General features: G+C 42.4%; 1 protein-coding gene across 1 annotated transcript; it reads right to left on the reverse strand.

Annotated features, from left to right (window-relative positions):
• Positions 1–84: 84 nt before the first annotated feature.
• On the reverse strand, positions 85–20183 carry LOC124139349 (mucin-5AC-like). The gene is made up of 6 exons (XM_046506352.2): positions 19864–20183; positions 13294–13716; positions 11032–11229; positions 8168–8750; positions 583–615; positions 85–205 (listed from the first exon to the last, which is right to left on the reverse strand). Exons 1-6 carry the CDS (start codon positions 20138–20140, stop codon positions 85–87), a joined length of 1635 nt encoding a protein of 544 aa, XP_046362308.2. The 5' UTR covers positions 20141–20183.
• Between the last annotated feature and the right edge of the window lie 4014 nt (positions 20184–24197).

Below are 24197 nucleotides of genomic sequence, written 5' to 3' on the forward strand. Positions count from 1 at the left end.
CCGGAAACGTCCGGGAGCGTCCGGTAGTTAAATATTGTAGTGCAGTCAGTCAACAAAACATGTCACTCTCAGTTTGGTACGATCTTAGACATAAGCATTTTTCTGTTTGAATTCTTTGCAGCAAAAGTCCGAGCAGCCAGGACAAAAGTAAGACAGCTCATACACGATTCTAAAAAAAGAGTCATGGCAGACCTTCTGCAACACTCTAAAGGAAAAAAAACAAATGCCAAAACAGTCTGGAGCAAAACACGCGCAATCATGCAGGGGTAAACCTAAACCCATGTGCGCCAACGCCGCATACAGTCAAAGTGAGTGAGTGAGTGAGTTGGGTTTTACGGCGCTTTTAACAGTATTCCAGTTATATCACGGCGTGTCAGCTTAATGAGAGAGGAAAGACCGAAGTGATGCAGGTCTCAGATGTTTACCACTTCGGTGAAACCCACGAGCACGGGTATGGTGCTGACAAACCTAGAAACATAATTGGGGAGAACCGGGATTCGAACCCACAATCATAGGTTTCTGGCGTGCCCAAGGGACGCATCCCTATACAGCGAATCGCGGCGCCCTAGACGACTGGGGCACCCGTGCCCCCGACGGGAGAAAGAAGCACACGGGATACCAAGTTGACTAACAGAAACGCACAGGTAGTATGTAGTACAGTGTCAAAATGAAACCCATTACAGATATTCAGTGCAGAATCCTGAATGCTATTCAAGAAAACAATGCCACTTGGTAACTATCATCATAGAATCTGAACGCTTTCAAAGTTTCTAGTGCGTCCACTTTGTTTGAACTTATGTCAACTATCCAGGGTCCAGGGGAACGAATTCCATCAATACGTTCCAGATAGGTAGCATTACGCCCTTACTCACTGGGATAAGCATCACGATCTTTATCAGATACCTCTACTACCCGCTCAGCTATCGTGATTATCGTCGATCTCCAGATCGAGAGAATTCAGCCCGCCATACCTGAAAAAGGCAATGGCCACACCTCCCGTTGACACTTAAATCTGGACCCGTGAGGGTGGACCCAACGCTTGTTGTAAGCATAAACTTCTTTATAAAGTTTCACTGGACATCATACAGTAATGGCGTCACTAACTAAAGTAAAAGTGCTAAAAAAATATGCTGGTACCTAACAATGAACCACTAGTAAAGGATCACTAACTGATCACGTAATCGCTAGTTCAGCAAAGTGACACTCCATCCTGTCAAGAAACTGAAGAAGGGGCAAGAAGTAGCCCTGAATCGTCGTGTATGTATAATATAAAGGTTGTTATCATTATTAGTCCTAGTCATATGTGTATGTATACTATTTATAGTATATTTATCTCGGCTGACCAGTTTGGTAATATCGCAAGGGATAATAACGGAAGAGAACGTTTTGGATATGAGGTGAGGTGAGGTGAAATTGGGTTTAACGTAGCGTCCAAGATTATTGCACTTATATAGCGACGTGCATGCACGTGTATGTGTGGCTGCTTGTACTAGTCCGGACTGATGCCGATTTATAGTGCTAGCTCACTGAGATACCATGCCGCAGTTTAACATGAATACCCCACTCAGACACAGTATACTGACTCCGAGCCGACCAGTCCTTGTTTTAGACCCTTAATGCCGAGCGCCAGACAGGGTAACAACAAGTACAATCTTTTAACGTCTTTCTGTATGACGCGGCCCGGGATCGAACCTTGGACCTTCCGCTCTCCGGGCGGACGCTCTACCACAAGACCACGGAGGCGGTCTGTTTTGGATATGAAATTCCAAGTAATGGAAGGCATAGGTAGGCACTGAACCGAAAACAGGTAGATAACTCCCAGCTAGCAGCAGCGAAACCATGTGCTCTCTGTTGAACAGCAGGAAAGCTATATGTATCTGTGTCCACCCACGGAAACATGAGGGGTGGAATGGGCTCCCGCTGTGCAAACAGGTAATCGTGCAAGGAAGCGAAACATAATTGGTCAAATGCCTATCCAAACCTTGCCACCGAGAATCAACCACGCCTGACCCAAATCAAACTGAGAATTTAACAAGGAAATAATGAAAATAATTATAAATTCATAAAATATAGGAAGAAAATAAAGTTCTTAAATTGTTAGTGATATGTTTTGTGTACCTCTTTCCCGATCTTACCATCGTTGATCCAGTACATCCCATTAATGTTCGATTGGGCCCACATCTGGAGACCTGGAGGGCCATGGCAGGACCTGGATGCTGTGATTCCTGAAACATGCTTTAGTCAGTCTTGCCGTGTCAGGTCGGGCATTGTCTCGTTGGAAAATGACGTTCGCTTGTTGCGTAATGGGAAGGAAGTGTGGCCAAAGAATTCCCTAGCACTTGCACCAAGTCTCTTCTACCAGTGAGATGGCCGCCCACATCATCACACTACCACCACCAAATCTGTCCACTTTCTGTGGGCGGTTTTGTGCATAATGTTCCCCTCGACGCCTGTAAACACGACGTCTACCACCACACGGCAAAGCATAAAATACGACTCGTCACTAAAACAAACTTGTCTCTATCGCAATTGTGACCATACCCTGTAACCTTGACACCATTGACGTCGCAGCCGACGATACAGGTCCGTCAAAATGACACCTCGAACTCGTCGTCTAGCGCGAATACCTTCAGCGCGTAAACGGTTCCTCACTGTCTTGGCTGATATCCTACGCAATCCTGGTATTGCCGTGCTTGTCGAGGTGGCCGTGGTGGTTCTTGCACATAAATGACGTTGCCGTATGAATCCGTCCTGTGCTCAAGTAGTGATACGTGGTCGGCCGGATCTGAAAAGGTCCTGTGTTGTCCCGAATATCTAATTACAGTCTTGTAATTTTGCTTGGTGCTAAGTGTAAAAAGAAATGGCCACAGCTGAAGATGATTCTCCTCTTGTTAGCAGCCGGCTGATGGCGTTGTCGCATTGGGCCTCCGTCAGTCGTGTTTTCGCTGTTCATTTGCTGTAAGATTGTGATGGCATGCTAATGAAAACCCAACGTTTTTATAGTCCAACGAGTGATGTTGCACGTGCATGTCGTGTTGGTGTGTTTTGGCGCCAAGCTCTCACATGGTTGTGTTTGTGTGATTATCCATCTTTTCACCAATTTTCTGCAGTACATCATTCTTTCCGCACAAATCAGTCCCAATACATGCAGGCATGACCAATTCATGTTTTATATTAATTTTTTGATGGATGTCGACAACAGTCTGTCCGATATTTACGATTTTACTACTTTTGCGGATTTTCTTTGCAGAATATATATAGCAACACTTGAAAACGGTTAACAAGCGGAACTGTTGGGTGTTTTTCTGCATGAATGCCACGTGCTACTGTTGCGGATAATATTTGACATAAATGGTGTGAAGCGAAGAATGTATAAGTATGTTATCATTGTTACCTAGCGTGACTATGTAAAACGAAATACGAGTGTGTGTATGAATATGTGTGAGTGAGTGAGTTGGGTTTAACGCCGCTTTTAACAGTATTACAGTTATATCACGGCGTGTCAGCTTAATGTGGGAGGAAAGCCCGAAGTGATGCAGGTCTCGGACGTTTACCACTTCGGTGAAACCCACGAGCACGGGTATGGTGCTGACAAACCTAGAAACATAATCGGGGCGAACCTGGATTCGAACCCACAATCATAGGTTTCTGGCGTGCCTAAGGGACGCAACTCTGCACAGCGAATCGCGGCGCCTTAGACGACTGGGCCACCCGTGCCCCCGTATGAATATGTAAGTGTATGCTCCTGTGTGTGCAGGTGGGTGAGAATGAATATACACTCTTCAAAAAAACGAAACGCACAGGTAGTATGTAGTTCATTGAACCTCACTACACAAAAAATCCGGTATATAAATTGGATATATGTTATTGGAAAATGTTGGTGGCCTGATATTCGACAAACGGTGCGTCAAAACGCAGCCATTGTTGATTTGCAATGTCTTAAACGGCATTGTTTTCACACTTGTTCAAAAATGTCATGTATGAAAACAGTAAAGCAAAATGCACGTGCAAGTTATGGCATTCGTAACTCGTGGTAGTGGCTATAAAAAGGCAAGCATAAGCCAATAATTTGTCATTTAATTGTCAACATTTTTCAAGTTCGAAAATGCCCAGACTCAGCGCTGAACATCGCGATAGGACGTATCCAAAGAGGGGAATCGCAGTCATCTGTTGCACGCCACCTCAACGACCACCACAGCCCCACTTGACGACTTTGCGACAGATAGGCACAATTAAATTCCTCTGCAGGCCGTCCGAGAACCGGCCGACCAAGAGTAATGCCAACATCAACGGCTTGCCCTGGACGTCCAGGTCTCCAGATCTCAACCCAATCGAACACCTCTGGGATGAACTCGACCGACGTGTACGTCAACGTCAGAACACACCGCAGACAATCCCACAACTGGCCAACGCGTTACATGCAGAATGGTGCAGAATTCCGCAGGACAGAATTCGTACACTTATCCAGTCAGTGCCGAGGAGATGCAGAGCTGTGATTGCTGCCCGGGGCGGTCACACAAGACACTGAGTTCAGCGCAACCTTGTGGCGCCATGCTCTTTTCGAAATCCGAATTGTAGAGGGTCTGGAAAGAATGGACAATGTACCTTAGACCATTCTTGCAATCGTTGTAAAATTACTTTTTCAAATAGTTTCCCCAGACATGATGTTAGAGTAACTCCCCAATAGTTTTTTGGATCTAATTTATCTTTTTTACCCTTATAGATAGACATTACCTTTCCAAGTCTGTATTTGTTTGGGAGATATTCCGTTTTGAGACTTATATTAAATAAAGTGGTAAGTTTCGCGTGAAGGTTACTGCTTGCAAACAACAAGTTTTCATTTCACACGTTATCTGGACCTGGACTTTTGTTCTTACACAGACTGTGTATTTGCAAGGAGATTTCTCTAAGATCTATACTTTTGTATAACTCTTCATCTATATCAGTTTGATCACCATCCTTATTGCCCTTGATCTCCTTAAGCTTGTCGCATATGTGACATTTGAAATTATCATTAAAACTACCAGAGTAGTAAGGCTGCGATAGGTCAGCGTAGTAATCTCCCCATAGTTTGCATATGCCAGAAGTAGATGACTCTGTTTGACCACCGCCAGTCAGATCGATTTTGCCGTTTTTGTTGTCTCACAGTTTTATAAAAAAGTGTTAATGTCTGCTTTACAGGACTGTGCTAACTTATTACGCACGTCTTTACTATATCTCCTTTTGGCGATCCCATGTAAACGCCTAAACTCGCTTTCAGCAGTTTTATATTGAACATATCTTGTAGAGTTACGTCCCCTTGGCTTACTAACAGCACACCAAAGTCTTCTGGCAGCTCTTATTTCATTATGAAAGTCATTCTCCTTCCAGTTATACAAGGGCCCACGTGTGACCCATTCGCCTAAAGTTTGTCCCATGCCAATATTTTTGGATCATTCAATCTCATGCGAGAATATTGTTTGTTGTAGATCTAGGCGATATTATGAATATAAAGTCTGCATACCATGCTAACATTACATCGTGAAAGCAACTGACTGATTTTTAACCGACCTTGTTTGGTAGGTCTTGATTTGGTAATTTAGAGCTCATCACAACTGATTGCAAAACACCTTTCACTTTTCCTCAGTTAATCCTAAAGTTCATGATATTATAACCATGTTTTATAATTTGACCTCTATTGACATTGACTGTATATTGAGGTCACCCAAAGGTTCATGCTATTGAGACCCCGCCTTGTTGATGATGTACCGTTTCGTGAAATTTCAGTCATAAATTACCAAGTTATCTTGTACACAGACTTTTTGAAGCCCAACACACACGAAGTCATCGTGCCCTTCAATATCATCAAAGCAGACATCACATATGTTTGCTTGGGAAATAAATTGTCATCAACCAAAGAGGGAATTAACATGAGACAGCAGCACATAGGTTCGACATTATTCTTTATTTCATTTTGTTAAAACAACTAGGCTCAATACAGTTATGATCCTCCAACAGATAATTACAAGGAAATATGTTCCACAATACTTAGGCGTTCAAACATATCTTAAACTTTACATTTTAAACTGCACATATATCAATAAGCTAAGATTTCAGGATACAGGCAGTTATTGTGGAAAGGGACAGTTTCAGGTTGTTACATGTTGGAATGTTTATGTACCCAATGCATACACGTGGACTGTAAAAACACCTTGATCCCACTGAACATTGTAATGTTGCGTCAATAATCTGAAATATTTCCAATCCGTCCATATACCGTATATTGAAATCACCCATAAAACCCAACATTGCAATGATATTTATTTCCCCCCAGAATAATATAAGTTTCTGCATCAGCATCAAAACAACAAACAATTCAACTTTGATACCCATCCTAGTAATGGCAAACAACCATATAACAAACAATGTGACAATTAAACGGGCCCACCATTCTCTACACACAAATGTAATACACACTATAGCTTCAGCAGTACAAATTTGTTAGTAAATTATTAAGTATATTATTAAGTCCATTCCCACCAAAATACATGTGAGGGTCACATTTAAGTACCTGTACATGTCATTCAAAATTCTTCGGTTGGGGTTTGAGTTGGTGGGTGTGTGTTGGTCGGGGTTGGGGGTTGAGTGGGTAGGTGTGTGGTGGGTGGGGTTGGGGGTTGAGTTGGTAGGTGTGTGATGGGTGGGGTTGGGGGTTGAGTGGGTAGGTGTGTGATGGGTGGGGTTGGGGGTTGAGTGGGTAGGTGTGTGATGGGTGGGGTTGGGGGTTGAGTGGGTGGGTGTGTGATGGGTGGGGATGGGGGTTGAGTTGGTGGGTGTGTGATGGGTGGGGTTGGGGGTTGAGTGGGTGGGTGTGTGATGGGTGGGGTTGGGGTTGAGTGTGTGTGTGTGTGGTGGGTTGGGTTGGGGGTTGAGTGGGTAGGTGTGTGATGGGTGGGGTTGGGGGTTGAGTTGGTGGGTGTGTGATGGGTGGGGTTGGGGGTTGAGTGGGTGGGTGTGTGATGGGTTTGGGTTGGGGGTTGAGTGGGTAGGTGTGTGATGGGTTGGGTTGGGGGTTGAGTGGGTAGGTGTGTGATGGGTTGGGTTGGGGGTTATGGCGCTGTTAGTTTTGTTTTGTTTTAGATTCTGCAAGACATATTATTATCTGAAGCTTCACTTCAATTTTGTTGTCTGTGTACAGGTACACACAGGTCAGCAAGTACAAACAGGTCAGCAAGTACAAACAGGTCAGCAGGTACAAAAGAGAGGCCCCGTTATGTTTTCCATTTTTTTCTGGAACAAATCATTTCCCCCAAAATAGGTCCTATAATCTATGTATAGATAAGGCTGATAATATATATTCAAAACGTTCCGTGTATGCAATATTTCACAAATATCCCGAATAGGCGTGGTCAGAGTTTAAGGATTTAGATTTTTGTACTCCAGCCAGTAGAAGTAATTATCTGGCCAATATACGTAAGCGCCATAGTAGTAACATGTCGTAGTCGTATCCATTGTAAACAAGTGTCCCATGCCATAATAATTCATCATATCAATAAGCATAGGGCAAAGGTCTTTACATTGTTTACCTTTACGGTCCTCCGCATATAAATAAGCATACATATAGTCGGACCTTGTCCACCTAGGATTCGAGTTCCAGTCAGATGTATAGCAATAAACGTAAGGATACTCCGTATCATACACATGTTCTGCGTAGTAATGACAGTAGTGGTCATCAATCCTATATTTTTTCCAGTCTTCTTCCTTTGTTATAGAATTTATGGTAAAATCTTGACATGCCATAAAATTAAAATCGTCGTTAGGGGCAGTGGTTGTTGTGCTCGTTGTTGTTGGCGTTGTCGACGTAGTAGGGCTCGTAGTAGGAGATGTTGTGGTTGTGCTCGACGTAGTGGAGCTCGTTGTAGGGGATGTTGTGGTTGTGCTCGACGTAGTGGAACTCGTTGTAGGCGACGTTGTTGTACTCGATGTAGTTGGACTCGTAGTGGGGGATGTTGTTGTTGTACTCGATGTAGTAGTGGAACTCGTTGTAGGCGACGTTGTTGTACTCGATGTAGTGGGGCTCGTAGTGGGGGATGTTGTTGTTGTGCTCGATGTAGTAGGGCTCGTAGTGGGGGATGTTGTTGTTGTGCTCGATGTAGTAGGGCTAGTAGTAGGGGATGTTGTGGTTGTACTCGATGTAGTAGGGCTCGTAGTAGGGGATGTTGTTGTTGTACTCGATGTAGTAGTGGAACTCGTTGTAGGCGACGTTGTTGTACTCGATGTAGTAGGGCTGGTAGTAGGGGATGTTGTTGTTGTGCTCGATGTAGTAGGGCTCGTAGTGGGGGATGTTGTTGTTGTGCTCGATGTAGTAGGGCTAGTAGTAGGGGATGTTGTGGTTGTACTCGATGTAGTAGGGCTCGTAGTAGGGGATGTTGTGGTTGTACTCGATGTAGTAGGGCTCGTAGTAGGGGATGTCGTTGTTGTGCTCGATGTAGTAGGGCTCGTAGTAGGGGATGTTGTGGTTGTGCTCGATGTAGTAGGGCTCGTAGTAGGGGATGTTGTGGTTGTGCTCGATGTAGTGAAACTCGTAGTAGGGGACGTGGTGCTCGATGTAGTGAAACTCGTAGTAGGGGACGTGGTGCTCGATGTAGTTGGGCTAGTAATATCAGGTTTTCTTGTTGTCACAACTGGAGCAGGTGCAGGAAATGTGTTAGCTTGCAGCAATATCGGAATATCAATGGATGGTAGTCCTCCTCCTGTGTTTGTGGATTCTCCTGCAATGAAAATGTTTGTGTTTTACTTGTTGTCTTCATATCTTTGTACCTAGAGAGGGTTGGGAGTTTTAGATTAGTTTAATGCTCGGGTCACTACAATGATGCTCTTCATGAACTAATCTGCATAACAAACAAGTTATATCAACCATTATGTTAAATACCATGACAGAATATATTCTCTGTGACATGATGTTTGGCTCTAGGGACCGCCCCTTGTTGATGTGCTAGTCAATACTTGAGCTGAGCAATGGTAGTCTTTTAATCAAGTCTAATGCTCGGATCACTACAATGATGCTCTTCATGAACTAATCTGCATAGCAAACAAGTTATCAACCATTATTTTAAATACCATGACAGAATATATTCTCTGTGACATGATGTTTGGCTTTAGGGACCGCCCCTTGTTGATGGGCTAGTCAATACTTGAGCTGTACCTTGGTAGTCTTTTAATCAAGTCTGGGCTAAAAGTCAGTTGTTGATAATATGTGTAAACGCAGGTATAAGCAGCAGTCAAAACCGTTTCAATACGATGAAACGCAACCAGTGAATTCAAGGACTCGGACCACCCCGAATCAAATGATAAATTCTTCTTCAGATACATCGTGCCTTTATGCAGAAACCCTTTGAGGACATGATGAAAATATGCATCCTGAGCGCACAAGATAATATATTGTGTGCTCTTTAATTATAGTATGTGCACAACAAAATATACATTATGCCCGTAAGTAATTTAGGATGTGTGCACTGGAGAGTATTTCGTGTGCACAAGATATCATCATATGTGCGTAAAATAGTTTTTATGAAATTTGCAAAAACGGATGTACAGATATATCCCTCGAATGATCATCTGACACACGCATGATCTTAGGTTATTTTGTGAAAGCATCGTTGTCATCCAAAAGTACGGTGTTCATACGTGGTGACATGGAACACACGTGAGTAGCAGGGGAAAGTGACACCGATTTTCTGCTTGTTTAGAACAAGCCAATGGCACCAAGGAATTGACTCATGGTTAGCCATTTTGAGAAGAAAGTGAGTGAGTGAGTGAGTATGGTTTTACGCCGCTTTTAGCAATATTCCAGCAATATCACGGCGGGGGACACCAGAAATGGGCTTCACACATTGTGCCCATGTCGGGAATCGAACCCGGGTCTTCGGCGTGACGAGCGAATTGAGAAGAAAGAAAAGATGACCAATGGACAAATGAAGACTGAATCAGTTTTGTGTTCGGAACATTATCAGCGTATGCCCTGATGTAAACAAGGGACACCAGAGATCGCAAAAGCGCAAAAATGGGAGAGTCTTTTACTTTATATTAATAGAAGTGGAGTCTTTTCTTTAACTTTGTATCAAAACATATAATAATAATAACAATCATAATTATAATAATGATAATAATGTGCATTTATAATGCGCCAGATTCCATTCACCAAGTGGATGCTTATAGCGCTACACTATTATTATCAATGGATCAGTGAGCAATCGATTTTCATTCTCAGCTCCCTGGGGAGTATATAACCCAAGCTGCCTGTAAGGCACTAGAAGGTTACCACATTGCCATCTCATCCTACCGGGTACCCACTCACTGCGGGGTTAACAGAGGCACATTTCGAACAATGTCGCTTGCCTAAGTAGACACCGCATGTGGTACATGTGCTTCAGTGTGGGGCAGGACCGAAGCTCTAGAAACTCTCCGGAGTCAAGTTGCTGAACGTGGCCACCCATCCAACTACTCTCCGATACCGACGTTGCTTAACTTTACCTTATTATTGATCTGTGCGCTGTGCACAGGACCACGTGCCATCACATATGTTTTCTTTCTAAAAATATGTATGGGTATATTTGTTTTATTTCCATCCTACGTGACAGGACGTTGACATTGCTGCAGACACTGAGTGCGTCATTTCAATTGCTTTATCAATCAAACGCAGGCGAGCTTTTAAAGAATTATCCCTAATAATTACACAGCAAACACGCCACAAAACTCCAAAACAGACGCACGTACTGTCAACACCACACAAGACACTCGAACCCGAAATGTTCTTCCAATGCAGAATAAAGTTGTTCAGTCTAAAACTTTTCCCGCTTGACACTGTAATGTGCGTACAAGAAAGCCGTCACGTGGCACGAGATACACACAACGTATATTCCTTGTGTGCATGATTTTGTAGTGCGAACTCTGATAAAAATCTAGATTGTTGACAACTCCTTGCCGTTGGCAACAGTAAATGGACGCCGCCTTGACAAACTGAATAAAGCAATATGCTATACTTCCACTTACCAGGGAGTGTACAACTTGCCCCCGATTGTGGGGTCTTCTTCCCCGTGTGATCGCAGGTCACTTTCAGAACCCCGGTCTTTTGGTAGCCTTCCTCACACAAGAAGCTATGGGACACTGCTGCCCCTGTCTGAAAGGTTGGTCTGCCGGTTGGAACCCAGTGATCAGGGACGCCAGCAGTCCAGTCTCTGCAAGTCGGATCTGTAAGACATAAAACAAATAGTCCACGGCACTGTAGTGTAACAGGCGACATTTGAAAATTCCAACACCAAAAAAGAAATAAATTACATTGAAGTTCATTTAGATTTTGATAAATATCGAAAAATAGCTGACAAATGCGATACAGAAATTCAACAATGTCGACAACAAATGAATATTGTCTAATATTTGTGCAATACACACTTGCTTTGCATGCCTGCAGTTAATGCCTTACATCGTTTTCCACTTCTTCCACAAGAGTGAGTGAGTGAGTGAGTTGTGTTTAACTCCGCTTTTAACAGTATTACAGTTATATCACGGCGTGTCAGCTTAATGTGGGAGGAAAGCCCGAAGTGATGCAGGTCTTAGACGTTTACCACTTCGGTGAAACCCTCGAGCACGGGTATGGTGCTGACAAACCTAGAAACATAATCGGGGCGAACCGGGATTCGAACCCACAATCATAGGTTTCTGGCGTTCCCAGGGGACGCAACTCTCCACAGCGAATCGCGGCGCTTTAGATGCATGATGTATGTACAAAGTTATTGATGTTGTATTATTTTGTCCCAGCCTCTTTGTTTTGGTTTGGTTTGTTGTTTTACGCCGCACTCAGCAATATTCCAGCTATATGTCGGCGGTCTGTAAATAATCGAGTCTGGGCCAGACAATCCAGTAATTTACATCATGAACATCGATCCACGCACTTGGGATCGACGACATGCATCAACCAAGTCAGCGAGCCTGACCACCCGATCCCGTTAGTCGTCTTTTACGACAAGCATAGTCTCCTTTTACGGCAAGCAAGGGTTGCTGAAGACCTATTCTACCCCGGATCTTCACGGGTCCAGTCTCTTTGTGACGATTAACGTAGATAATGTGTTTAGTCGTTATTATGTTTTTGGAGGTCGCCTAAAGTCAAAGCATCAAGTCATCACAAGTGCCGAAAATATTGAGCGAACGACATATGTACTACTGACACCAGACATGTCAGAAATGTGTATGGCTGATTGTCACATTCAAGAACAGTGATGCTATATACATCATTATTCAATTGTACAGGTACCCCTAGTCCTGCAACATGACCGTGGAATATATCTATTTTATGAAAAAAATAATAATCTAGAAACGCATACAAAAGCGGGTCTAGCCAGCTCCAGCTAGCTCTATTCCACACTCTCCACATGAAATCAACATAGGGACATTTTTTTAATTTTAGAGTCAAGAAGGATATCGTGTAATGTAAAATTTCAGAGACTAAATGTTAGTCTAAGGTACCCATAAAAAAATATTTCATGATGAAAGGAATCCAATTGTCTTCTGTAGATGACAGAGAAACAATTCCGATGTAACCTTATAAATGAGCGAGTGAGAGAGGTTTTACGCTGCTTTTAGCAATATTCCAACAATATCATGGCGGGGGACATCAAAAATGGGCCTCAAACATTGTACCCATGTCGGGAATCGAAACCGGGTCTTCGGTGTGACGAGCGAACGCTTTAACCACTAGGCTACCCGACCGCCCCTCTTATAAATGACCTTTACAAGCAAATTGCACCATGTTTACCACCATGATTATGCCAGTATGTGTTATCAGGACCTACAGTAGTATCGGGCTTTTCCCCAAAGTGGTATGGAGCTTTGAAAGAAAACTGTTTTATTATCACACTCCCCATTATCTGAGTTGAAGTGCTATTTGTCTTTTCAGGAAGCATTTTTTGTTTGAAGGTGCTTAATAGCTGGACAAAGTTTAATTCAGTGTATTGTCAGTGTCTGATTAATGAGTAAGATATTGATATTTACTCATCAGCTGGCAAAAGTTTGATCGATAACCCTTACCTTTCAGTTGATATTACACATAATTGAAATTCTGCCAATATGAATCGTGTTTAAATATCTCCCATGCTTGATTTGCGGAGTTCAGCAGGGGCTTATTTGTTGTAAGTTGATCTGAGTCTTTGGGAGATATGTAAAAGACACACATACGAAGTAACTGGAGATAAGGAACATTGACTTCAGATGAGTACCATCACGAAATGGTTTCATAAGCTGAAAGGTACAATTACTCACGGTAAACCACTTCTCTGCAATTTGATTCTGATGTTATCCCTGGATCGGTGTCTTCTAAACCTGTTTTCTGTTCGAAGAACAAACATACTCCCTTATCAGCAGTACCTCCACGATTGATACTGAAAGTCCCACACTGAAATATATTGCCAACACATGGAGCTGCGGTAGTTGCGGCAGGAGGTGTCCAGTCACAATGGACGGCTACTGCACAGTTCTGCAAGTCGTTCAGACAATGTGTTTGACAATACTTGTCATCCTTGTTTTCAACCCGTTTGATGAACGACACGTCCATATTAATTCCAAAGTCCATGTTCATGACGTGATTCATACTAATTTGGCCATATGGCGACTTGGTGTTTTTGGTGGGATTTAAAAATCCTCCTGGTGGTGCATTTCCTGATGGAGCCGGTGCTGGAGCCGTACCTATAACAAGACAGATGCATTAACATAATGTTACAATTTAACATCGCGTCGCCAATATTGCAACCATATCTCGATGAGAAAAGTTAGTTATTATTAAATTCATGTCGAAAAAGGACAGTAAAACAGTACAGAAAATATCACAGTTTAGCTATATAACAAACCTGAGCAATATTAAAACACAATCTGTTAAGTATATTTTTGCCGCTTTTAACAAGATTCCAGCAATATCACGGCAGGGGACTCCGGAAAAGGGCTTCACATAGAGTACCCATGTGGGGAATAACAAGAGTCATCGGCGTGACGAGCCGACGCTTTAACAACCAGGTTAGCTCACCGCCCCACCAGGATATAGTGAGTAATTATGGTTTTACACCGCCTTTAGCAATATTCCAGCAATATCACGACAGTTGTTTTTGTTGTTGTTTCTTTTCGGGTAGTTAGTGTTAGGTCTACCTCCGATTTGACTAGTTGCCACGGAGGTGTTAGACAGTAGTAAAAAGATCAATATTAGCTGCGATAATATGTAGCTTAGTTCTTAACCCTAGAGGTGGAACAAATTTCGGTTTTCATTGAAATAAGTTTTCAAACAGGGGATTAAACACACAATCATATGCTGGATTCGACGGATTTGAGTGTAATTTAGTAACATATTGCAATAAAAGTTTAATTCGAGAGATGGCTCATCAGCCTCTACATACAAGCTACCGACTGGTGATGTTCTTAAGGCTCCAAGACAAAGTGTCAAGCCTTAATGATGTATTGAATCTATATTTTGTAAGCTGCTTTTACAGGCTCCGCCATAATCGAGTTTGGAACGGATATGACATCGATATAAATGAAGGAGGGTGGTCTGATCCCCTCCCCATTTTGAATGAGAAACGACTTTCAACAAGTAAAGTGCCCACAGACATTTAGTTTTCAGATATTTTATATGAGGTAAACATGGTCATTTCTACTTGATCTAAATTATGAACTGTAGGATGTCGGCAGAAATACTTTTCTGCTTTCCTCCTACATTTCCGTGCCTGTTTGCCGGATTACGAATATGAGGATTTGCAGAGGACTTAGGAATTGTTTGATCAGCTATTTCACTGAGCTGATTTGAAATCAACTGAATATGATCTTCAATATTTTATAAATTTTCGGAGGTTTTGCAGTACATAATGTTTCATACAGTGACCAATTGGTCTATGAAAAATTCCACCTGGTATGAAGAGGAATCAGCATTCGAGTTCACAGCTTTAAGATTGGTGGGGAAGTGGTCATCATTGACCGACATTCAAATTAGTAAAATATATTTGAATCTGTGAGAGACAGATCAAGTGATGAGCACGTTCCAGTGGCGGGATCTAAATAGGTGTTTAAATCATCATTACAGATACATGAATTATTATCAGAAAAGAATTCCTCAAGTTCTGTGGCCACACTTCCCCATAGAGGGTTGTGCCGATTCAGATCACACATGATGATACATGACTCAGGGAGCTGATCAAGCAGATTTTGGAGATCAGATTGTCCAAGTGTTGTGGATGGAGGAATATACAGGAGTAAAGACAACATGCAAAGTTAAACGATTTGTCTTGAGAGTAACAGGGCTGTGAATCACGCCCTGCCTCACCAAGACAGAAGACCCTCCAGTAGCTTTATCACCTGGGGGAATATGAATGATGACAATTGAACTGCCTGATATCAAATGCATCTGTACGTTAAGGTATGTTTCTTGAAGACATAAAGCAGAGGGTTGTATATCCTGTATCAATAACTGAATGTCATTAACATTATTTCTGAACTCTCTGCAATTCCATTGGATTAGTTTAACTGATTGAGTCACGGTGGCTCAACAGGGGACCTCTCATGTTATCGTGAGGAGGAAGTCATTCTACCTCTCTCTTCTGTTTCTTCTATCTTCTCCATTTCTAGAGATCCAAACTAATAACTAAGAGGTACCCCAGGAGGAGAGGGGATCTTAGGGTTTGTTTTGTTTTTCCTTTCATTTTAGAGGGTTGAACAGTTGTTTTTACTGTTGTTGCATCAGACTGACTTACAGGCTGCATGGCAGGATGACACATAGGCTAACTGGTAGACTGAACCACATTTTCAGACGTTGACGTGGATGTGTTTTTGACGTTGTACATGGTTGCCAAAGGTTGATCGGAGTGAACCCAAGAAAAGTCTGTCTGACACGTAATAGCAATGGTTTCAGTAGCATGTGTGACTGCATCAGAATTTGAGAGAGCTGATGAAGTGGAAGGCTGCTGGCTAACAACCAGTTTTTTGCATCATGATGAGTGATGGCTCCCACTACAAGATTGTGAGCCATGGCCAAACTTCTGACATTTGTAGAGTCGGAGTGGAGTGGTGACACACACCTCCACTCCGATATTTATGTATCCAGCTTAAGGAAGGGGAGTACGTGAAAAGGTAAATAGGTATGCTTTTTTTGGTGGTAGGAACCCCCCCCCCCCCCCCCCCCCCCCACACACACACACACACATCTTGCTGCAGCACTACCCTGCTTTCCCTATTCTGCTGAAATCTCTTGCTTTGACATGTCAGACAAACAACGGGTTAACAATGCTGCCTCAAGAGTTTAGTGTTTTGTGCACAGACACAGCAACCTCAATGTTGGCAAACAATTTGACAGATAGTGGTTGAGAGATTGCTGTCTCTTTGCACATTCATCCAGAAGGGAACCACTACGTTGACGAGTCACGTTCTTCACCTCTCCACAAATTCAAGAGATTGCTTTCGTTATACCAAACGGATTTCGTTTGATTAGTTGTTTGTTTGTCAACGAGGAATCGAGCCCAGGAATCAATATGCTGAGGTATATCATCAGTTTCTCTGTCAACTTCTAACTGACTTCTTTTTGGACGATTGGAACAAGACAATTGTACGACAGGGTGAAAGAAAAACAGTTCAGCACTCCTGCTCCCCACCCACCATCGAGTGTCAACAGGGACGGTGTTTCTTTTCATCGGATCTCCAACATGCAAACACCAGGGATACAGGGATGATACTCCAGTAAATACGGCATGAAAAGCTATATTTGTCTCCCAAATAAGATGTTAAGCTGGTTAGGCTCAAAACAAGACATTGGAGACATATAGAGCTCAGCATTTGGCATTACCATATTGGCACATGAGCCACCGCCTTATGGCATTGGACTCTAGGCAAACGTATTTACAAACCCCAAAGACAACTGCATGTAGCAACTTAAGCAAACACGTTTCCAGCACAGGGCTTGACGTGACCAGCCGCTTGATGGAACCGGGGCCATTCAAACACCCATCAAGGTGAATTGAAGGTCGAAGAAGTGTACATGATTATTGAATGACATTTCAAATAATCAGTTACTAACAATTTACTTAAGAATCATATCTTGTCCAATTAAATTTAGATGTAATAGAATCACAATCGTGTCATAAATTACGCTAAATTAGATCTGTTGATGACGTTGCTAATTAGGCATCAGGAATATTACAACAATAGTATGTAGTTTCCCATCTTGAACTGCACATTGTAGAACTTACACGATCGTCCATGTAAGCAGGTTTTAGAACTGAAGGGATTTAATCACTTTGTCGAATCTGAAAAAGGTTTTAGAACTGAAGGGATTTAATCACTTTCTCGAATCTGGAGAAGGTTTCAGAACTGAAGGGATTTATTCGCTCCCTCGAGTCTGTATTCCATGTTAAACGGGCAAAATATTGGTTTATGTCTCTTATTTGCCTACACCTATGTAACAATACAGTGTCTCAAATTTGAATACAGTAACTAAGTCATATCGTAGTGTGTGAGCTTAATGATATTCCTTCCCCAGGAAAGAAGAATTGTCCTCGGACAAACCTACCCTGGGGAAAAAGTGTGCAGGAGAAGGTTTAGACTGATACACCAGGTTGTAGAAGTTTTAAGTAAGGTAAAACGATCGATCATGGGGTTTTACGCTGAAAACAAATCAAATGTTTTGACAGTTTGAACTTGGTTCTTTTCTGAGATTGCAAAAATACCAGAATATCCTTTGAGTGATTGGGAATCAACATGGTATTATTTCCACTTATCTTAAATACTTTCTGTGAATGTGAAGAAAGTCCTTCCTTGATTGTATAAGGGATTAGGGTTAATATTTGAGAAAGCATTGAAACATTGAAGGTTTATGGCATATCTTTATGTCTCTTTGTGAAAGGCAAACGCCCAATCACGAGCTTGGCGCTAAGAACCCAGAGGTCATATGGGATTCAAACCCATGAAAATCAGACCTGTCACAATTCTTCACAGTGAATGGCGACGCCCTCGACTACCTCATTCCCTTTCCACATACCGGTACATAAAACATTAAAAGTTTATGGCTAATCTTGGCCAGTCTGTTTCTTTGTGTGAAATGAATATTTGTTCAGTATTCTTATTGTTTGATAGACTATAGTCTGCACCTATTCTCCATGGCGGCCTGGTCAACATTGTTCAGTGTGAGAATTTCTAGGTTTGTCAGCACCATACCCGTGCTCGTGGGTTTCACTGAAGTGCTTAACGTCCGAGACCTGCGTCACTTCGGGCTTTCGTCCCACATTAAGCTGACACGACGTGATATAACTGGAATACTGTTAAAAGCGGCGTTTAACCCAACTCACTCACTCACTCAGTATGAGAATAAATTATCCGGGTATTTGAAAATTGCTGCAAAGCGCCTTTGTTGGCATTGTCTATATTACTCTCTGTTTCACAACGCTAGAGGGTGTTGTTATTTATTTGTTAAGTATTTGAATAATTTATTCGGCACTGTCGGAAAAGTCCATTTTATGAACATTTATGAATTTTTCTCCCCAAAACGATTGTCATCTCCTACTTTTGGATGTGATCGTTTGGCCATGGTCTTGCCCAGTTATATCTATGGGGATCAACTCACTAGACATTCCCCTCTAAAAAATAACGTCGTCCAATTTACGACGTCCTCAAGCTGGTCATCAACCAGGAAATCTCCAGAAATGACGTCATGATAGAACAATGTTTTATCGTGAAATAAACCACGCTTCGCTCTTAATTTGTTCTACGCGATTTATCGCGTAGCTATCTTATGTTATAAAAATGCAATTGTATATACTCGATTCTGATTGGTCAATCTGCAATATGTTTTTCGTAGAATGTAGACAAACAAACCACGCATACGGTTTCAAATTCAATTTAGTGTGGTAACCCAGTTGACACAGTGTTTTTATCTCTTAATTTACGTCAATTATATTTTAGAACATCAGTATTGCCTGCTGCTTTATGTTGTACTCAGGTCACCATCATTGTAACACGTTATGTGACCGTTAAAGGTGTGAAGCTCCATACCAACATAGATCATTAGCACCACCACACAAAATGTCAATGCCATGTCTGTCAAATGTCGATGTATTGAGTGAGTGACTTTTGTGTAGCACTGCTTTGACCATAAATTTAGCCATATCAAGGCGTTTACACTTTAGTGAAACAAACGATCACGGGATTGAAGCACACTCTGGCGCAGTGGTGACTCAGCATAACAACACTGCCACAAGCTAATTTGCATATCACGTGACTGGACTTTTTTTTCATGTTTGTAATCAAACGCGCTTTTTCAGAAATCAGAATAGAACGGACTTATGCAAGTATATGGGGGCGCTTTACATATTGTTTTGTATAATTATATAGATATGCTACTACAACTGCGACAGTGAGTTGCATGACAATACATATTTACACATCAAAGTGTCCGTATCGCTAGCTTTCGGTAGGGCGTCGATGACAGCTAGTGGAGCCGAACAACCAATGTAAACACAGGATAACTACGCATATGAAAATAGGTTTTCACGGTTTAGGATATTTTCTCAATGAAAGTTAACAATTCTATGACATATGTTCATCTAGATATGACTCAAAAATGAAACAGATAAAAAACATATGCAACATCTTGAATATACTCTACGTATGCATTTTAACTTTGCAATCTTCAGACCAGGTAGTGTATGCCATTAAAATAGTATGCACTTCAAGTAATCGACAAAATGATACTTAAGCAACGTGCATATTACACAGTGTTCTGAGATTGCATTATAAAACAAAGCCTGGCTTCCTCTATATGGGTGAAAGTACTGCATAATTAAATTCATGATATATCATCATGCCTACCTGTAACAGAAGGTACTCCCGACAGGGGATTTGATGACGGTGCAGGTGCAGGTGCGGGTGCAGATGCAAGTCCAACTGACAGGAAAGGGTTCACGAGAGCAGGTGTTGGAGCGGGTGCAGGAGCTGGGTTGAGAGGCGCAACCGGTACAATGCTACCTACTGAGGCAGTATTAGTCACAGGAGGACTGAACAGGCTTCCTTTAAAAGTCGGAGGAAAGCCACACTGGCCGTGAGAGCAGGCCAGAAGGATAACAAGCGCAAATAGAACTTGACCCATTGTGGAAGCCCAGCGTCTACTGCTCCTGAACTGTGATCCTGCTTTTATAGCTGACCATATGTATCCATGTGTGGTAAGGTAACACAATCCGTTATAGCGTGTAGTCATGGTCAAGTATCTTGCTGTGAGATCAGCTCGCTGACTTGGTACGTGTACCATGGGAGGTCATGTGCACGTACATTGTAAGACTCTAGCTCTTAATGGGCACGCTGTGCCGTTGTGGACTGGTCATGTGATGGTTTCACGGTTTATAGCGGTATCATGACGTTAATGCCTAAAGTCTGTTCAACATTATGGCCAAAATCTATGGTTAAGTCCTCCAGCAACGATGGTAAGTCATTATTTAACAACAATGTTTTAGAAGTGCTGTCCATACTGATAATTATATTCCACAATGTGGCTGTACCTAAATGATCCTGATATCTTCAGGAAATGAATAGATGAGGGGTAGATGGAGGTCATGTGGGTTACAATATGTGTCAGTTGTCACTGCCTATGAATACGTTCACACATGGTAACGCCTCTCCACATCAAAGGACCCGTGAAGATCCGGGGTAGAATAGGTCTTTAGCAACCCATGCTTGTCGTAAAAGGCGACTATGCTTGTCGTAAGAGGCGACTAACGGGATCGGGTGGTCAGGCTCGCTGATTTGGTTGATGTATGTCATCGATCCCAATTGCGTGGATCGATGCTCATGATATTAATCCGTGTTGCCGTTACCAACTTGATGCAACGTTACAGACAGACAGGGCGGACCGCTGACAGGCCAAGAACAGGCAGACCCAGGGTGACCACGCCCAATGATGACCGGTACTTGCGTACCTTGCACCTCCGAAATCGCTTCCTGACAGTGACGTCATCGGCGACAAATGCCTTAGGTCACAGGGTTAGTCGACAGACAGTGGCCAAGAGACTCAGGGCTCATGGAATCAGGGCTTTTAGACCATACAGAGGACAGCTATTGACAGCGCAACATCGTCGTCTGCGATTGAGATGGGATCGCGATCTGCGATATTACAATTGTAATAAAGAAGTTGCTCATCCATAACAATTTTGTCTTAGTTACAATTCCAACTTCTAAATGCCACTCAAAGAAGATATCTACCACATGTCTACCATAAAACGGTTCGAGAGCTTTGCTCGGGCTTGGAACCACACACACTCAGAAACGGAAACAGGCAATCATCCACGTCATTTAGCCTGACCAAATGATAAGATTGGTTGGTTGGTTGATTTATTGTTTAACGCCGCACTCAGCAATATTCCAGCTATATGACGGCGGTCTGTAAATAATCGAGGCAGGACCAGACAATCCAGTGATTAATAATATAAGCATCGATCCACGCAATTGGGATCGATATGACATGCATCAACCAAGTCAGCGAGCCTGACCATCCGACACCGTTAGTCGCCTTTTACGACAAGCATAGTCACCTTTTACGGCAAACATGGGTTGCTGAAGACCTATTCTACCCCGGAATCTTCATGGGTCGATAATGATAATTAAATGTGTGGACATGTCATGTCAGTAAAAGTTCACAATGTCAATATGACTAAGTAGCTTTCATGGTAGCTCTTGACAGTTTCTTGACATCAGGACAATCGAGCTCTTCTTGTATAGAGACCAGGGTTTCATTACTTCCTTTTGATAGCCAGTATACTAACTGAAGTCCTACAGGGGCCCCTTCTTCTGCCTCTGAAACAGCCATGGTTGATGTTTCTTGCATTCTGTGTTGGCAACTGTAGTTTCCCCAAGTAATAGCATGTTCACTTTTCGCTTGTTCCGTCTTCTGTTTTTGTGTATGTACTGCCCAATATGACGCCTGTAAACATAACAATCACATGAAACATGCAAGGCTGCATAACAATGTGTTATATGTCATTGTATTTTATGATTGAACAATGATTGTAACTGTGTTACATTGTTTCTGTTGAGATTCAGTAGACGCTCATTGCATTGTGTTTGGACAGTGATTTTGTCATCAGCGGGTTACTACCTTTCTGTAGTAACTTCTGGTCCGGTATACCGCGGACGGTGATAGTATGTTATAGAAACAGCGAGAATGTTTTATGGTGTGATGGCACTATGTGGAACTTTCCAGAAGCTGGTTTTATAAAAGGGACAAGAGCGTGTTTACGTTGATCTCACGCAATTCATCACATCGGAACCAGCTTTCATGTGCGGATCACTCATCATCCCTGATTCCCTGCCTAGCCCATCACGGAAGCTTGACCACTGTCGCCGCTGGGTGAATATATATTATTGTCATTGACTTTTGCTATCACCACTGTATTTTTGTATTTGATACTAACCACTGCCATCATGTTATATACTGCCATTGAATATTGTCCTACCACTCTATTGTGTACCGCCATTGAAATTGTTGTGCAGTAATTTGTGTTGATGTGTAAATGTAGTTAAATTAGTAATATATTTGTTGATTGTATACCACTTGTTGGTTGTTTGTTGGTTTCAAACTAAGTTCTTTTCCACACAGATTTCTGAGATTCAATTTGGGAATCGACACGTAAAAAATGCTGCAAAATTCATTGGTTCAAACAGCATGTAAAGTTTAAGGTTTAAAAGTGTCTTGGAATGCCTGATTTATAAAATATTATTCTGGCTTGCACCATCTGGCTGAAAAGAGTGCTCGTCTCGTTCCGTAACCTTACCACCAAATTTAACCTTGTTCTTTTTTTTATATCCTACGAAATCATTTATATCTTTGAAATCTCTGTCCCTTTTGACGCTGATGTGATTGACAAGGCTCGGGAAATTTATTTAAAAAATCAACATAGATGTGTATACTTTTGTGCATAGTTAATCTTTGACTTCCACAACGTAGGTCATGCTGAATATGAAGTGGAAGATAAATCTCAAAGTGATGCCCAAGTTCAAGGTCAACCTGTTGGGGATGTTGGCAACAACATCTTCTATTGTGTGTACATCGCCATAGTGGAGGTGTGTTAACATCAGTCTCCAGGGCTCTATTGTCGATGGAGGCAACTAAGGTGGTCAAGTGGCAAGTCTAGGTGACTAGATTTGAACAGTGAACTTGTTATGGCTCTGTCAACGCTTCTGATCCAGGCACCTGCTTTGTTAGTTAGACTGATAATTTCTTCCCTCGAGCATACTATCACTCTTAAATGGATTGTCATCACTTTCATGTCTGGGGGCACGGGTAGCCCAGTGGTCAGAGGCGCCGCGATTCGCCGTGCAGAGTTTCGGGCCTTGGGCACGCCAGGAACCTATGATTGTGGGTATAAACCCGGTCCGCCCTGATTGTTCAAGGTTTGTAAGCACCATACCCGTGCTCGAGGTTTTCACCAAAGTAAACGTCAGAGGCCTGCATCACATCCGGCTTTCCTCCCACATTAAACTGACACGTCGTGATATAACTGGTATACTGTTAAAAGCGGCGGTTAACCCACACTCACTCTTTCCCGGGAGGTTTCATGTAAGGGTATGAAGATTAACGAGATCAATTTATAGCGATAATGGGTTTTCAGGCATTGTATCGTGCATTGTGATATTATCACGTCGCAACGAAGTGCCCCTTGTTTGAGGGGCGGAAAATATCCCCAGTGCGTCATGGTTTTCGCACAAACAGGCAGATGTATCCCAACAGTGCGAACCGCTGTTCCTTCTGTCTCTGTCGACCACTATTTATTTCTGGTCAAAAATTGCGGTGGCTGCTGTATTAAAGCTGTAGTGTCGCTCATTTAAGCTGAAAACATTCACATACTCATTCAGTTGGTAGGTGTTTTGTAAATACCCCACGATAAAAACCGAAATTCTTCATAGAAAGTTTAATTTAATAACATTTAGTATTGTTGTCTTTCTTAGTCTCAAACTATTCAATTTCAGATTAAAAATCCCGAGTTCGGGGGAACAGGTGGTCATATTAACTTGCTGGGGTTTGGCTGTTTTACTTGTCTCTTAAAACTGCTTGTCTCTTAAAACCAACAAACGGTAGTACAAGAGCATATCACACTGCGAGAGGAAAAAATGTACAACCAAGATCAACAAAGCAGAGGTCACAATGTTATTTGGGA

Source organism: Haliotis rufescens, unplaced genomic scaffold, assembly GCF_023055435.1.
Source record: "Haliotis rufescens isolate VD_foot unplaced genomic scaffold, xgHalRufe1.0.p SCAF_8, whole genome shotgun sequence".
Lineage (NCBI taxonomy): Eukaryota > Metazoa > Mollusca > Gastropoda > Lepetellida > Haliotidae > Haliotis > Haliotis rufescens.

Excerpts from the sequence above, each read along its gene's own strand:
- LOC124139349 (XM_046506352.2), bottom strand. The coding sequence starts at position 20,140 with ATGGGTCAAGTTCTATTTGCGCTTGTTATCCTTCTGGCCTGCTCTCAC. Across the intron at positions 13,717-19,863 it reads GGGAGTACCTTCTGTTACAG|GTACGGCTCCAGCACCGGCT; the intron begins GTAGGCATGATG and ends GTCTTGTTATAG. Across the intron at positions 206-582 it reads TTCTCCCGTCGGGGGCACGG|AGTGTTGCAGAAGGTCTGCC; the intron begins GTGCCCCAGTCG and ends TTTTTCCTTTAG.